The 14,437-nt window shown below is 47.0% G+C and overlaps 1 protein-coding gene across 6 annotated transcripts in view; it reads left to right on the top strand.

The window, feature by feature from the left end:
- ITSN1 (intersectin 1) overlaps nucleotides 1-14,437 on the top strand; it is a 251,838-nt gene that overhangs the window by 216,311 nt on the left and 21,090 nt on the right. For 5 of the 6 annotated variants that reach the window (XM_043448750.1, XM_043448748.1, XM_043448749.1 and 2 more), the window contains 3 exons: nucleotides 3,708-3,891; nucleotides 5,849-5,947; nucleotides 11,532-11,699. In XM_043448750.1, coding sequence (XP_043304685.1) covers nucleotides 3,708-3,891; nucleotides 5,849-5,947; nucleotides 11,532-11,699 — 451 coding nt within the window. Of the gene's footprint in view, nucleotides 1-3,707; nucleotides 3,892-5,848; nucleotides 5,948-11,531; nucleotides 11,700-14,437 lie in introns of those variants that run through there. The other variant, XM_043448751.1, reaches the window with a different exon arrangement.

Here is a 14,437-nt window from a genome sequence, read left to right as displayed (position 1 = left end):
ACAACTTGTACTTAAAGGGGGACATAGGGTTTATCAAACAGATAAATAAGAAACAAACATAATGAACATAAAAGGGAGCTACCTGGGGCTCTCAGACTTCTTACTAATGCTGCTTCTGGGCTCTTTTACCTGTGAGCAGAGAGCTGAGAAATTTGCCTTCAAAAGCAGAGTAGGACAGAAGAATCTAGAACATTTTACAATTAAGAGCTAGATGCAGACCTTTAGGAGTGGCTATTAGAAAAGATAGGAGAAGGGATGCAGGAGTGAGATAGGGCATGTGGGACCAAGTGCTGGCAACGGTTTTTATCGAGATCTTTTCCTGTTTCCTTGCTTGAAGAAATAAAATAAATGAAAGAGCTTCTCTAAAAAAAGGTTTTCTTAAATATTAAGTATTCAACTTTCAACTTAAGTATGATAAGAAGAAGATAACAAGAATAATTTAAGAAGAAGACACAATTTTCTTTAAGGCAGAAAAACAAAGAAAAATGAATAAGAAGTAGAAAACGTACCTTGAATAGACAGCTGGTGGGAACCCGCTATATAGCTCAGGGGGTTCAGCTCTGTGCCCTGTGATGACCTAAGAGGTGGGATGGTGGTGGTGGTGGGGAGGCTCCGGAGGGAAGGGGTGTGTGCACACTTATAGCTGACTCACATCTCTGTACAGCAGAAATTAACACGACGTTGTAAAGCGACCATACTCCAAAGAGAGAGAAGTCGCTCAGTCGTGTTTGACGCTTTGCGACCCTGTGGACTGTAGCCCACCAGGCTCATCCGTCCATGGGGTTTTCCAGGCAAGAATCCTGGAGTGGGTTGCCATTTCCTTCTCCAGGGGATCTTCCCGACCCAGGGATAGAACCCAGGTCTCCCGCATTGCAGGCAGACGCTTTACCATCTGAGCCCCCGGGGAAGCCCGAGGTATACTATACTCCAAGGTATATGCCAGAAAAAGATACCTTGGTGGGTAAAGACAGGATGGGGAGAAGGAAGGAAGGAAGGAAGGACTTTGGCTGGGCGTGGACAGGGTGATAGGGGAAGTGGGAGTGCCTTGGAAGAGGGGAGAGGAAGGCCGGGAGGGAGAGCGGAGCAGGGGGCTGGGAAGGTCCACTTGGAGGGATGGCAGGAGCTGCATCTGCAGTGAGGAGGCCGGGAGCCCAGGGCAGCTGGAGTGGAGGTGGGCCTGCTCTTGGTGCTTAAACTCTATGGGCTCTGCAGTCAGATCCCGCCCCCTACCCCAAGTTCCAGGGTTTCCTGTCACCCGTGAGCTGTGTGACTCTGGTCAAGTCACTCGGTTTCCACATGCCTCAGTTTCCCCAACAGTCAAGAGGGATACTGTTGGGTTGGCTGAAAGACTCATGATGGATTTTACATACCATCTTATGGAGAAACCTGAATGAAATTTTTGGCCAACCCAATAAGTCATATATGCTTAAAAAAAAAAAAAAGAAGTGTTTGATGCCTAGGACACATTCATGAAAGCCGACTCTCTTGCCCGTTCCCTTGATCCGCAAATTTCAGAGGGTTACTCATTCGCTCAGCAAACAGTGGGCACTCCGATGCATTCACTGACTGAGTTGATTTCTGTCGCAGTTCAAGACCTTGCGTGTATAGAGCTTTCTGTGAGATTACAGATCAGTCCCCAGGGGGCGGCACTGTGGCTGCAGCACTCATGCGATCCCTCAGCCTGGTGCCAGCCCCTGTTTCCAGCCCCTCAAGCCCAGTCCTGTGCAGCAGAACATCCCAGAAGGAGGCCCGGCTAAACCTAACAGGCGCCTGGTCCTTTGCAGGGGCCTGATTCCAGGTCTGCCCCCCTCCACAACATCAACTCAAGTCTACAAGAGTGGGCCTCCAGAACCTGGGACCCGGCTTAACTTCCTCTTGTCATCTTTTCCCTTTTCCTTGTCTCCTCATCATTTAAAAAAAAAAAAAAGACAAAAGAGGGAGGCAGGTAAAAACACTTTTATTCCCTTGCAGAAAGACTGTGTTACTCCTCATTGGAAAATCATGGAATGATGGAATTTCTTCCTGTTTCCATCTTCCCAAGTTTGTATTAATAACCTGGTTACTCACCACGCTCATCCCCCAGAATTGGTGGCAATTTCGCCCTCGAGCAGATTTTTACATGTGGGGAGATACTCCACACCAGCCCTGCAGTGGGCAGTCGCCACCTGGCCATCCTGGGGGCACCAAGCGGCCATTCCTCATGCCCCAGCCAACCAGCAATGACCAGCACCTCTTCCTACAACGGCATCTGCTTAAGGGGGGAATCGCTCACTGTTTAGACCATATAAGGCACTGTCCCTAAAGTTTCTTTCCTTAGCTTGCTTGCCCAGTCCAAAGATTTAAAAATTTTTTTCTTTAACCAAAGATGTGGGAGAAAGAAAATAATCTGAAGTTTTTAATACTTAGACTGCAGCACCTTTTGGGAACCGTATAGCCCTACCCACAACCATGAAGGCAACCAGAGGAATTCATAGTAACATCATCCTACACTTATGTTGGAATCATGTATTACACCATTCTGTTCTATCCATCCATCCGTTGATCATCCATAATCACTAGGGTAAGCAGAACACGCCCATGGCCTCCCACGTTGTGGCCTCGCCTCCTGGTATATTGCTGCCCTTGTTGTGTAGAAGCTCAGTACTGTGACCTTCTTCTTATCGTTGTTGGTTAAGAGTTGCCATAGAAGTTAGGAGGGTGAGATGCACAGTCCCGGCTCCCACGGCCCTGAGCACTAAGACCGCAGTGAACTCCCGAACACTTTGCAGTTCCTCTGGTCCCTTCTCGACTTCCAGGACATATGTTGTTTGGGTCCATTGACCCATTATCATATAAATAGCCTTCTCTCTTCAGAACTCTCTTAATCCAATCAACTTCAAGTTAGCCACAGGAGTGAAGCAGTGAAGCACAGATAGATCAGACCATCATTTAAACCTGGCTTTCCTGGACAAAGGCCTCTCTGGTGGCTCAGAGGCTAAAGCGTCTGCCTGCAATGCGGGAGACCTGGGTTCGATCCCTGGGTCGGGAAGATCCCTGGAGAAGGAAATGGCAGCCCACTCCAGTATTCTTGCCTGGAGAATCCCATGGACGGAGGAGCCTGGTGGGCTACATACAGTCCACGGGGTCACAAAGAGTCGGACTGAGCGACTTCACTTTCACTTTCCTGAACATAATGGGATTATTTTCCTGTGGCAGTTGATTTGCCATCTTCATTGTGTTTCATTTGATCTGAAATTGAGCCTCCGTGGCCCTTGGCCACAACAGCTTCCCTTGGGTGGCAGCACTGGTCCTGGAAATGGATTCAGGGTTGAGGCCAGGCCAGCCTGGATGGACCATGCATCAAGCGAGACATCCACCCAGGGATCATGTCGGAATTATTTTTTTTTTAAAGAAGGATTCTATATATTTCCACATGAAAATATTGTCTTTTATACTGGCTTGTTTGGCAAAAAAATTTTTTTTTTTTTTTTTTTTTTTTAGTCTTTCTAAGAGCCAGCCAATAACCATCATGCCAAAAGAAAAATGCCCCAGGGACACCTCTCTGTAGCACCAGACTCATTTCTTTTTCTGTTCCTATCTCCCACATAGATGCTTAGTGGCCCTGGGTTTGTGCCCTCACACACATCCCATTTCTGTGCCTAGAAGTGTGCTGTGCTCCCATCAGAGAGCGCGGAGGTGGGGTGCTCACTTGCTGCGTTTCCGTGCAGAGCGCTGAGGGTCCGCAAGAAGATGTCTGGAGAGAAGATGCCCGTGAAGATGATCGGGGACATCCTGACGGCCCAGCTGCCACACATGCAGCCCTACATCCGCTTCTGCAGCTGCCAGCTCAACGGGGCTGCCTTGATCCAGCAGAAGACCGATGAGGCCCCGGACTTCAAGGAGTTTGTCAAAGTGAGGAGCCCCGGCTCAGCCGAGTCCCTGCCCCCCAAGGGGCCATCTGCGGGCAGCTGGTGTGCAGTTGCACGTGCATGGAGGGTCTCAGCTGCACAGGAGGGGGCCTGGCCCTCACCGGCGGGTGTGACTGGGGCCGTGGGACTGGGCTTGGCGGGGAGGGACCAGCGCTGCGCTGGAAACTCCAATCTGCAGTCCAGGTGGATGTGGTGTTCCTGCAATACTGGTTTAAAATCCTTTGTCTCCTTTTCAGGCCTAGGAGGACTGGCAGGTCTCAGGTCTCCTATTCTGATTAGTCTGAGTGCCCTCATTTTCCTGCTGCTCTCTGCCCTTTGCTGACAAAGGGGATCCCAACGGACCCTTTAATTCTCTGCCTTAGTTGGTTCTTTTTGGTGAGCTCAAGCCCTAGGAAGTCAGCAGGGGTGAGTGTGAGATGACAGGACCTCTGCTCTGCTTTGTAGGATAACCAGGGTCTGGAGAGTCGTGTACCACCAAGGGACATTGTGGGGAGGGGCCCCGAGCTGCTGGAGGCCTCGGGCTTTGGACCTGCTGCCCTGGGACCCGGCCTTGGAGGGGATGGTCCCTGCTGGCCAGGCCAGCCCACCCCATCAGCGCCCACCTCTCCCGGGGGGAAAGGAGAGACTAAAATGACTTGTGCTAAGTGGGCACATTTTGATGAGTGGGCAGCAGAGTCATCATACTAATGACAAGCTTATCTTTGTGCCTCCTGGATTTGGGGTGGGGGACAGGGCTTTCCCACCTTCCCCATAACTGTGTTTGTGGCATCATCACTGAGAGGTGAACGTGCCGCCTCTTCTGGGCTACAGCATCACATGTTCTCGTTCTTTCTTTCTCCCCTTGTTTCTGACATTAAATGCTTGGATTTGCTATCCAATGAATGGAACGTCTGAAGTCATTCTAAAGGAGAAACACGGCCAAGAAGTAGGCCTAGGGTGGGCTGGAGACTGGAGGTAGTGCTGGACTGGTGGGTACCACGGGCCACCTGGGGGTCCACCCGAGGGCCAAGGGTCTCCCCTGGGTTCAGGCAGAATGAGTCCATCACTGCACGCACTTGAACTTCAGGGAAGCGCTGACCTCAGCCCAGGGAGGGGCCTTATTCCCCCTCCCTTACTCGTGCCCTCCTCATCACCTCTCCCGGCCTCATCCCTGCAGGACTTTGTCCTGCCTTTGGCAGCTGCAAAGAGTTCTGGAATAAGGGTGTTCACGGCTGGAGCGGGTCCAGGCGCTGACAGGCCCTAGGGCTTGGGGCCCAGGTCATGGCGTTAAACCCGTCCCTAAGGCATTAAGCCTGACCAGAGAGCTGTCACCATATAACCCCTGTGACTTGTAGAACAAGGAATCACCTTTTTGGTGCGGAAGGACGCTTGTCCTCCAGTCCATTTGGCAAAAGTGGAAAGAAAGAGGCGAGGGAGTCCAGAGTGGAGACAGCCGGAGTCCTGAGGGCCTGAGCGTTGCGTCTCAGCTTCGCCATCCGCACCCTGCCTGGGGCTCCCACCAGCCCAGTGAGCTTTGGGACTTGCAGTATCTCTGGCAATCAAAGGCATTATTTTTCTGACCCTAGAGTTTTGCGATTCTCCTTGTTCCTAGGAATGCTGTAGAGTTTTGGCAGGTATCCAGAGGGGATATTCTCTGTAAAGCTAGAATCTCATCTCTGGAAGTTAGGAGCTGAGTATCCCCTGGAAGGTCTGTGGGACCTGGGAGCAGGGGTTAGCCCTGCCGCTGAGTCACACCCGCTGTCAGCTCCCACTCCATCTGGAACATGCCTCCCCCTGGCCCGGGGCAACCAGCCTGGTCCTTCCAGCTCCAGGCTCCCCAGTTGTTGTCCAGATAAATGAGACAATGTGATGGGTGGGGAGTCGTGAATAACATCGATGTGAGGTCACTAACCAGATTTTGCAGATATTTAAAGTACATTAAAAAATCTCTTATTTTTCAGAGACTGGCCATGGACCCACGCTGTAAGGGAATGCCCCTGTCTAGTTTTATACTGAAGCCCATGCAACGAGTAACGAGATACCCACTGATCATTAAAAATGTAAGTAACTGCCTTGCCTTTTCAAGCAGAGGAATGCTATCTCAGCAGGTCTGGGATCTGGGGTCACGGGCAGGTTCCCCAGCCAACACACCTGGTATCTGTTGTGTAGAAACTACACCAACAGGCTGTAGGAGGTGTCTGCATGGTAACTCCGAAAGAAAAGCTGAATTACTGTGAAAGTGTTAGTTTCTCAGTTGTGTCTGACTCTTTGCGACCCCTGTGGACTGTGGCCCAGCGGGCTCCTCTGTCCATGGGATTCTCCAGGCAAGAATACTGGAGCGGGTAGCCAGTCCCTTCTCCAGGGGATCTTCCCAACCCAGGGATTGAAGCTGGGTCTCCTGCGTTGCAGGCAGAGTGTTTACAGTCTGAGCCAGCAGGGAAGCCCCAGGAAGGTTTACTGTGAACAGAGCCAATAATACACACCTCCGCTGTGCAAACACGTGGCGTCCCCCCCTTGTAAGTCAGTACGTGAGAGCTCAGTTCTTTTCCTAATGGAGGCAGAGTCTTGATGCCTTGGTTTTCCTAATAAGAAAGAGAGAAAAGTGAAAAGAAAGTAAAGTCGCTCTGTCGTGTCCTACTCTTTGGGACCCCATGGACTGTAGCTTATCCGGCTCCTCCATCCATGGACTTTTCCAGGCGATAATACTAGAGTGGGTTGCCATTTCCTTCTCCAGAGGATCTTCCCAACCTGGGTATCGAACCCAGGTCTCCCGCATAACAGGCAAATGCTTTACCATCTGAGCCAGCAGGAACGCTCTCAGAAAGAGAGAAAGGAATACAGTTTCCACCACCTGTCCTCAGAGAGCCATTGTGAGATACTCTGTGTTGATATTAGATGACTGTTGTTCTCCTGTCCTTTCAAGAAAGCCAATGCCAAATGAAAAGAAGAAATTGGGGCTTCAGTGTGCCCACCCTTAAAGTGAGAGAACAGACCTACTTGTCCTCTGAGCCTGTGATTCTGTAAGTGCAGGGAGGATGGCTTTTAGATCTGGTCCTTTCAGTGGAGAGTTTAGACACCCACATCTGTACGCTGGTGTGCTCACTGCTTCCGGGGTGTTGTTGCCTCTGGAGTCTCTCAGTGGCAGAGTTGGGAAACATATATGCGTGTATACATCCATAGACACAGTTACATACACATAAGTGTACAAACATATATTTAAGATCATATATGTATATGTTAGAAGCCATGAGTTCACACCAATAGTCCCTGTTCTAGTCTGATATCACAGAATGTATTCTCGCCTTCCCCCTTTCTGTGTATATAACTCCCTTCTCCATGAGAAGCCCTGCTCTCATTATCCTCGGTATATTTACTTACTTGCTGAATCCCCTTATATGTCACAAATTTCTGTCTCATGTAAGCATCTCCTCAGTCCAACCCCAGTTCCACCCCACAGAATACACTGTGGTCACATTGGCTGAGTTAAATAATTAGTTTTGAAAGATGCTTTCAATCTACCGTTTCCTTTTCTCCAACATACGGTTACTGTTAAACTAACTCAAAACTTTGTTTACTTCCCACAATATTTAGTTGCAAATTGATGTTGGAAACAAGTTTTTAAAATAAGCATTCTAGATCTAGTCAATGGGAAGAAAAACAAAAACAAGAGGAGAACTGAGAATCATACATATTAAAAAGGAAAAAACAAATTATCATTCTTTGCAGAAACATGATTTCTACCCCCTTGAGAACCCAAAAGAATGAATGGAAAACTAGCAAAACTAAGAACAGAATTTTAAAAGGTGGAAGTTATAAGATACAGATGGAAAGGTGTAAAAGCACCAAGACAAAATATTCTTTATATTAATACTAAGATGGAGAAATTCTTAGCGTGGCACCAAAGACAGAGCTTTAAAGGATTTAGAGTTGCACCAACTTGAAAAAAAAAATACTTTCTTCTGGGAACAACTAGATATTCATTAAGGAGAGAAGTTAAAGTGGCGAATCTGTACTATGAAAGAGACTTTTATATATTAGTTGGAATGATATCTAGAAAATGCTATTAAGTAAAACAAACAAACAGACAAAACCCCTCGCAAGCCATCCTACAGTAGGGTCTGTTTTGGACTAACTCTGAGTGGGTATTAAATGTATGTGGAGCATCTAAAGGGATCTAAAGGGATGCCCTTTGCCCTGCACATGTTTACCTCTGAGGCAGGAAAGCAAAAGGGAGACAGCACAGTTGTTCTCAACATTCTGTATTATTTGAATCTTGCGTATCAAGAACATTATTATTTGCATAAACATTTTTCTTAAAAAATTCCGTGTAACAAAATATAATGAACAGTAAAAGACCAATGACAGATATAAACTGAATAAACATTTTAACTGTATACAAGTAGATACTGAAATATATATAGATTGTGTATATATGTTTGTATCTAAAGCACTCTTACAACTCAAAAAGAAAAAGACAAATACCCTAATAGAAAAATAGGTTTAAAAAAAAGATAAAAAAGAAAAGTAGGTAAAATCTTTAACTAGATGTTTCTGAGAGGACTGTGGAATAGTAGTAAAGAATGTGTTGTTAGGAACCAGGCTGCTTGGGTTTGAATCTCCCATACCACTGCTGTGTGTCCTTGGGCAACTTCGTTTACCTCTCTGGTCCTTGGTTCCTTTATCTGTAAAATAGAGACATTGATAATACCTACTGCATGGTGTTCTGAGAAGTTAAGTGAGTGAATGAATATATGTCTATCTGGCTCATACTAAGCTATACATAGATGTTAGCTTTATCATTTAATGTACTTATGCACTAAGTGTACACAAAATTCAAATTCTCTAATAATGAAAGAAATGCATAACTAAACAAGAAAATACATTGCTTTTGGCTTGCCAGGTAGGCATTTATTGAAAGGATTGTGAGTCCACAGTGTTGGCAGGTTTGCTCATGGAAGGTAGACTGGTTCAGCCTTCAGAGGGTGATGTAGACATCAAACTCCATGTTCTTTATGGCTCAGCATTTCCATCTCTAGGAATTTATTCTAAAGAATTAATCAGAGAAATACTGAAAAATATGAGGTTTTATGCATTGTGGCTCATCCTTACAATGACATATTGTAGAATCCTTAAAAATGATAAATATACTTCAATAAAAAATTTTAAAAAATTTTACTTTACAACATTGTATTGGTCATGTGAAGTGATCATCATATGATGATCTATAATTCATATATATTAAATAACATGCTATAATTGCCAAGAAGTGGGGAAAAAGCAAGTACAAAATGGTAGTGTAGTATGGCAGTGTGATCCAATTTTTATTCTTGAAAAATTATATATATTTTTATCTAGGCAGAATGTATTAACAAACAGGATGTGTATGTGTGCTTAGCCGCTCAGTCACGTCCAGATTTCTGTGTCCTCATGGACTATAGCCTGCTAGGCTCCTCTGTCCGTGGGATTCTCCAGGCAAGAATACTGGAGTGGGTTACCATTCCCTTCTCCAGGAGATCTTCCCTACTCTGGGACTGAACGTGTTTTTTGTGTCTCCTGCATTGGCAGGAGGATTCATCACCACTAGCGCCACCTGGGAAGTCAGTGAATAGGAAAGACAGAGATTATTATCCGATGGCACAATTAAAGGTGTTTTTTAGGTTCTTTATAACTTCCTAAATTTTCTAAATTTCATACATTATACAATAGTAATTTTACAATGAGAAAAAGCAATATATCTATTTTCATTTTTGAAAAAAAATAAATTCACACAATCTGCTATGTGGGATTCCCGTCTAGAGCAGTGGTCCTCAGACTCGGTTGCACTTTAGAATTACCTGGGAAACTCTAGAAAATTCCAGTGCCTGAGTCCCACCCCTGGGGATTCTGATATGGTCAGAGTTGAGGTCAGGACTTTTCAAAGGGATTTGAATGTACAGCCAGGATCCACCCAGAGCTAGAGCTGTGGTTTGGTAATGATTGTGAAAGTCACTCAGTCGTGTCTGACTCTTTGCAACCCCATGGTCTATACAGTCCATGGAATTCTCTAGGCCAGAATACTGGAGCTGGTAGCCATTCCCTTCTCTGGGGGATCTTCCCAACCCAGGGATGGAACCCAAGTCTCCCACATTATAGGTGGGTTCTTTTTTACCAGCTGAGCCACAAGGGAAGTTGGGGGACTCACAATACTTAGATTGGGCATTTTCCCCAAATCGAGTGCCTACTTAGGACCTTAAACCAAGGTATACCGTGGGGATGAGATTTTATTCAGGGTAAAACCCACTTGAATTATTTATATGTGGACAGTGTTAACCACTCAGTCTTGTCCGACTCTGTGACCCCATGGACTGTAGCCTGCCAGGCTCCTCTGTCCATGGGGATTCTCCAGGCAAGAATACTGGAGTGGGTTGGCCATTTCCTCCTCAGGTGATCTTCCCAACCCAGGGATCGGACCTGCATCTCTTATGTCTCCTGCCTTGCAGGCAGATTCTTTATCATCTGAACTATCAGGGAAGCCCGTATGTGGGTAAGGCATGAGCAAGTGCACGCTCAACATACTCCTAGTACATTGCAAAGTGGCTTAGGATGTGTCTTCGCTCTTAGTGTCTTTCCCCATGAGGACTGTTTTCAGTGTCCTCAGATTCCTTTGAGGATCCGTCAGGAGCATCCTCAAAGGGCCAGTACTCTGCAAAGTGCTTTACTTGTATCCAGCCATGCAGTCCTCCCAACAACCTTATAAAGGAGGTTCTGTGTGCTGTGCTTAGTTACTCAGTTGTGTCTGACTCTTTGGGACCCTGTGGACTGCAGCCCGCCAGGCTCCTCTGTCCATGGGATTCTCCAGACAAGAATACTGGAGTGGGTGGCCATGTCCTCCTCGAGGGGATCTTCCCAACCCAGGGATCGAACCCAGGTCTCCCACATTGTAGGCAGATTCTTGACCATCTGAGCCACCAGGGAAACCCAAGAATACTGGAGTGGGTAGATTATCCCTTCTCCAGTGGATCTTCCTGACTTAGGAATCGAACCAGGGTCTCCTGCATTGCAGGCAGATTCTTTACCAGCTGAGCCTCAGGGAAGCCCAGAGCAGGTGCTATTTGTATCCCTATTTCTCACAAGAAGAAAATGAGGCTCAGAACATTTATGTGACTGACCCATGTCATGGCTGGTCAGTGGTAGAGCAGGGATTTTAATCCAGAAGGTCTTGCTCTAGAACTGAACTCTTAATTGCTGGTCTGGAATGATTCATTCAGAAAAATGCACCTTTGCTCTGATGCACCCATTAGCATGAAGTTCCATGGGTACATAGATGCCTGCAGCTGTGCATGGACTCAGGGAAGGACCACTCTCCCTGGAGGAGTCCATATGGGGTGTGATGCTGCCCCTGCTGCAGCCGCTGCCCTCCTCACACCCCAAGTATAGAGAATCTGGCAGTCCCTGCCCTCATAGCTGTCCTATGCCAACAAAGAGTGGCCGTCTCTCTCCATGTCGTTGCCAAGGAGGCTGCTCAGAGCCACAGCTGCAAACACCTGGGCACTGTCTAGGAAAGGTCTGTGCGGAACCCTGTCTCTGCTGGGGCAAGTCTTCCAGAACAGTGAACCCCGGGCCCACTCATTGCCTAAGGCTACTGTCTTCTGTTCTCCTATGTAGATCCTGGAAAACACTCCAGAAAACCACCCGGACCACAGCCACCTGAAGCACGCCCTGGAGAAGGCAGAGGAGCTGTGCTCCCAGGTGAATGAAGGGGTGCGGGAGAAGGAGAACTCGGACCGACTGGAGTGGATCCAGGCCCATGTGCAGTGTGAAGGCCTGTCGGAGGTAACGCCTTAGGTGGGACCTGGGCTGCCTCTCTGAGTCTCAGCAGCCAGCCAGAAGGAGGACAAGAGAAATCATGAGTCGTCCTCTTCTGCGACCTCCAGTTTGCTAATCTGTCTCCAGCTGCATCTAATCTGTTGTTTAAACCATCTACCAAGTTTTTAATTTCAATTACTTTCTTTATTTTTTATTCTCAATTATTTTCGTTTACCTTTCCAGCAGTTCTAGTTATTTCTCTAACCTACTGGTTTTTCTTGTCTTGTTCCTTTCACAAATGGCCATTTTTTAACTTGTGTGAGAGCTGCATTGTGGTTACAAATTCTCAGTAATCACCACCAACCTTGTGGTTGGTTTGTTACACCAAGTTCAAAAACAAGCAAATTTTCTTGCTATTCCCATCTGTACTGAGCTTACTTGTCATTCTTCCTATGTGATCCAGCTCTCTGGGATCTCCTGTTATGTCCTTCACCTCATGCAGACACTAGATATATCTCCTTTCTCCTTCTCCCCTCAATAGCCTTTAAAATGGAAGCTCAGGGTCACCAGATTTAGGAAAGACTCTCGAAGCTACAGGTGCTTGTTTATCTTCCAGGGTTCACATTTCCATGCCATTTTCTGCTTCTGCAAATTGTTTTTGGTTTTATTTTTACCAGCTTGCTTGTGTTTAAAAAGTACAGTTCTATATTTTTTTATTCCATTTTAACATCTTTTGTTGGTTGAGTCAGTCTTTAGTCCACGATACTGCCAGAAGTACTCTCTTATGGTATTTGATTCTCTTCTTGACTCTAATCTTTCCCTTAGTCTCACCCACTCTGCTGTTCTCTCTCTTTGTCTCTGTATACCCACACACCCCGCCCCCACACACAAGTTCATGTACTTACACAATTCACTAGGATTTACCAAAATGCCCAGCAGACCGTCTCCCTCACCCACACTCCCTGTGACTCTTTTCTTCTTACGAGCATCAGAGACATTCCCGACCTGAGGAGGTTACCCCACTGTTGCCTCCCCGCCCTGCCTCCTGTCCCTCTTCAGCGTACATGTGGGATAAACAAAGTTATGGAAGCAGCCATGTGGAAACCAAGGTGATGGATGTGGGTTCCCACTTTGGAACTGTGTTGATATGCAGTCCAGGGGTAGTCACTGGTTGGCTGGCTCAGTTACTCACTCATTTATTCAATAAGCATTTACTGAGTGCCTGGCCCATGTGCTTTGCTCAGTCCTAACCACTGAGGACATGAAAATCAGTGAGACGTGACCTACCCCATCTCAAGAAGCCTACAGTCCTGGATTACTTAGAGGTCCAATATTTACAAGGCTATGTGAGAAGTGATGAGCCAGATCCAGGTGCCACGTGCTGTTGGACACTCGACGAGGAGGAAGGAACAGTCATGGAGGATTCAGGGACAGGTTGGAAAAGGTGACACTTGGCTGCATGTTCAAGGATGAAGATATCTCCCCAGGAAAGAATCCAGGGGAGGGCATTTCAGTGGAGGCCTCAGCCTGAGCGGGGCGTGGCTGAGGAATATAAGGGCACAGGTGACAGGCTTTAAGGCAAGTTGAAGGCAGGTCAGGGAAGGACTGTGTGTCATCCCCAGGAGCACTAAGTTGATCCTGGAGATGGTGGACTCGAATTGCTCCTGGATCTTCTGAGCTGAAGGGCCACTGTGCACTTTTTCTTTTTTAAAAAATGTTCTCTTATCTTTTTCTTTCTCTCTGTTTTTTTTTTTTTTTTTGGCTGCACCATGCAGAATGTAGGATCTTAGTTCCCCAACCACGGAGCCAACTCCGCCCCAGCAATGAAAGTGCAAAGTCCTAACCCTGGACTCCTAGGGAATTCCCCTCACTGTGTACTTTTACAGGGGCCCTTCCCCGAGTCTCGTGGCTGCAGTCACAGGACTCAGTGAGGCCTGAGTCTTCATCATAAAACATTAAGAATAGGAGCTTCCCTGGAAGGCCAGTGGTTAGGACTCCATAATTCCACTGCAGGGGGCACTGGTTTAGGGGACTAACATTCTTACATGCCTTGAGGCACAGCCAACGCCCCCCACAAAACCTTAAGAATAAAGTAAACTCTTGTTACTTGCTCTCTGCGGTGTATATACCCTCTTTGAAATAGACTGTTGTCCTTCCTAAGTGACCAGTCCTTCCTGACTATTGCATACCAGCTTTCTGTAGGGTCTGTTTTGCCTGTATGGTCAGGGTTCGTGGTTGTGGGAACGAGGCATATTGGCTTCCATTTCCTGGCCCAGATCTAAGCATACACCAGTGATTAGGTTTCACATAAATGCTGTCTTTGGCTTTCTTGTCTTAAGATCAAGAACTATAAAGACGGTTTCCAATTCACATATGTTCAGTGTCAGCCTGAATAACTGGAGGCTGTGACCCTTGAGTAATAATAAACCACACCACCTCTTTGTCATCCAAGTGACTCATTGGGTTCATTGCCCCAAGTGGCTTGAACTCCCTCTTGGCAAATAAAAAGGACTAGATTGACCTCCAGGCTCTTGTTCAGAGGAACGCCCTTGGAAGGCTCCCTCTGTGGTGTCATCTTCAGTTGTTCAGGCTCCCTCAGAGCCTCGGCGGGAGGCTGTTGGCACTCAGCCCTCCTGGTACCTGGAAGTGGACTGGAATGGCTGCTCTCCTTTGAGGCCTACAGGTCTCTAGTCATAGAGGCGCTGTTGATTATTTCTTCCACACTAGAGGCAGACAGGTAGCCAGCAACATCTCTTGGGGCACGT

Source organism: Cervus canadensis, chromosome 27 (genome assembly GCF_019320065.1).
Source record: "Cervus canadensis isolate Bull #8, Minnesota chromosome 27, ASM1932006v1, whole genome shotgun sequence".
Taxonomy (NCBI): domain Eukaryota; kingdom Metazoa; phylum Chordata; class Mammalia; order Artiodactyla; family Cervidae; genus Cervus; species Cervus canadensis.
The sequence above is the reverse complement of the archived record's forward strand: the minus strand, read 5'-3'. Positions and strand labels throughout refer to the sequence as shown.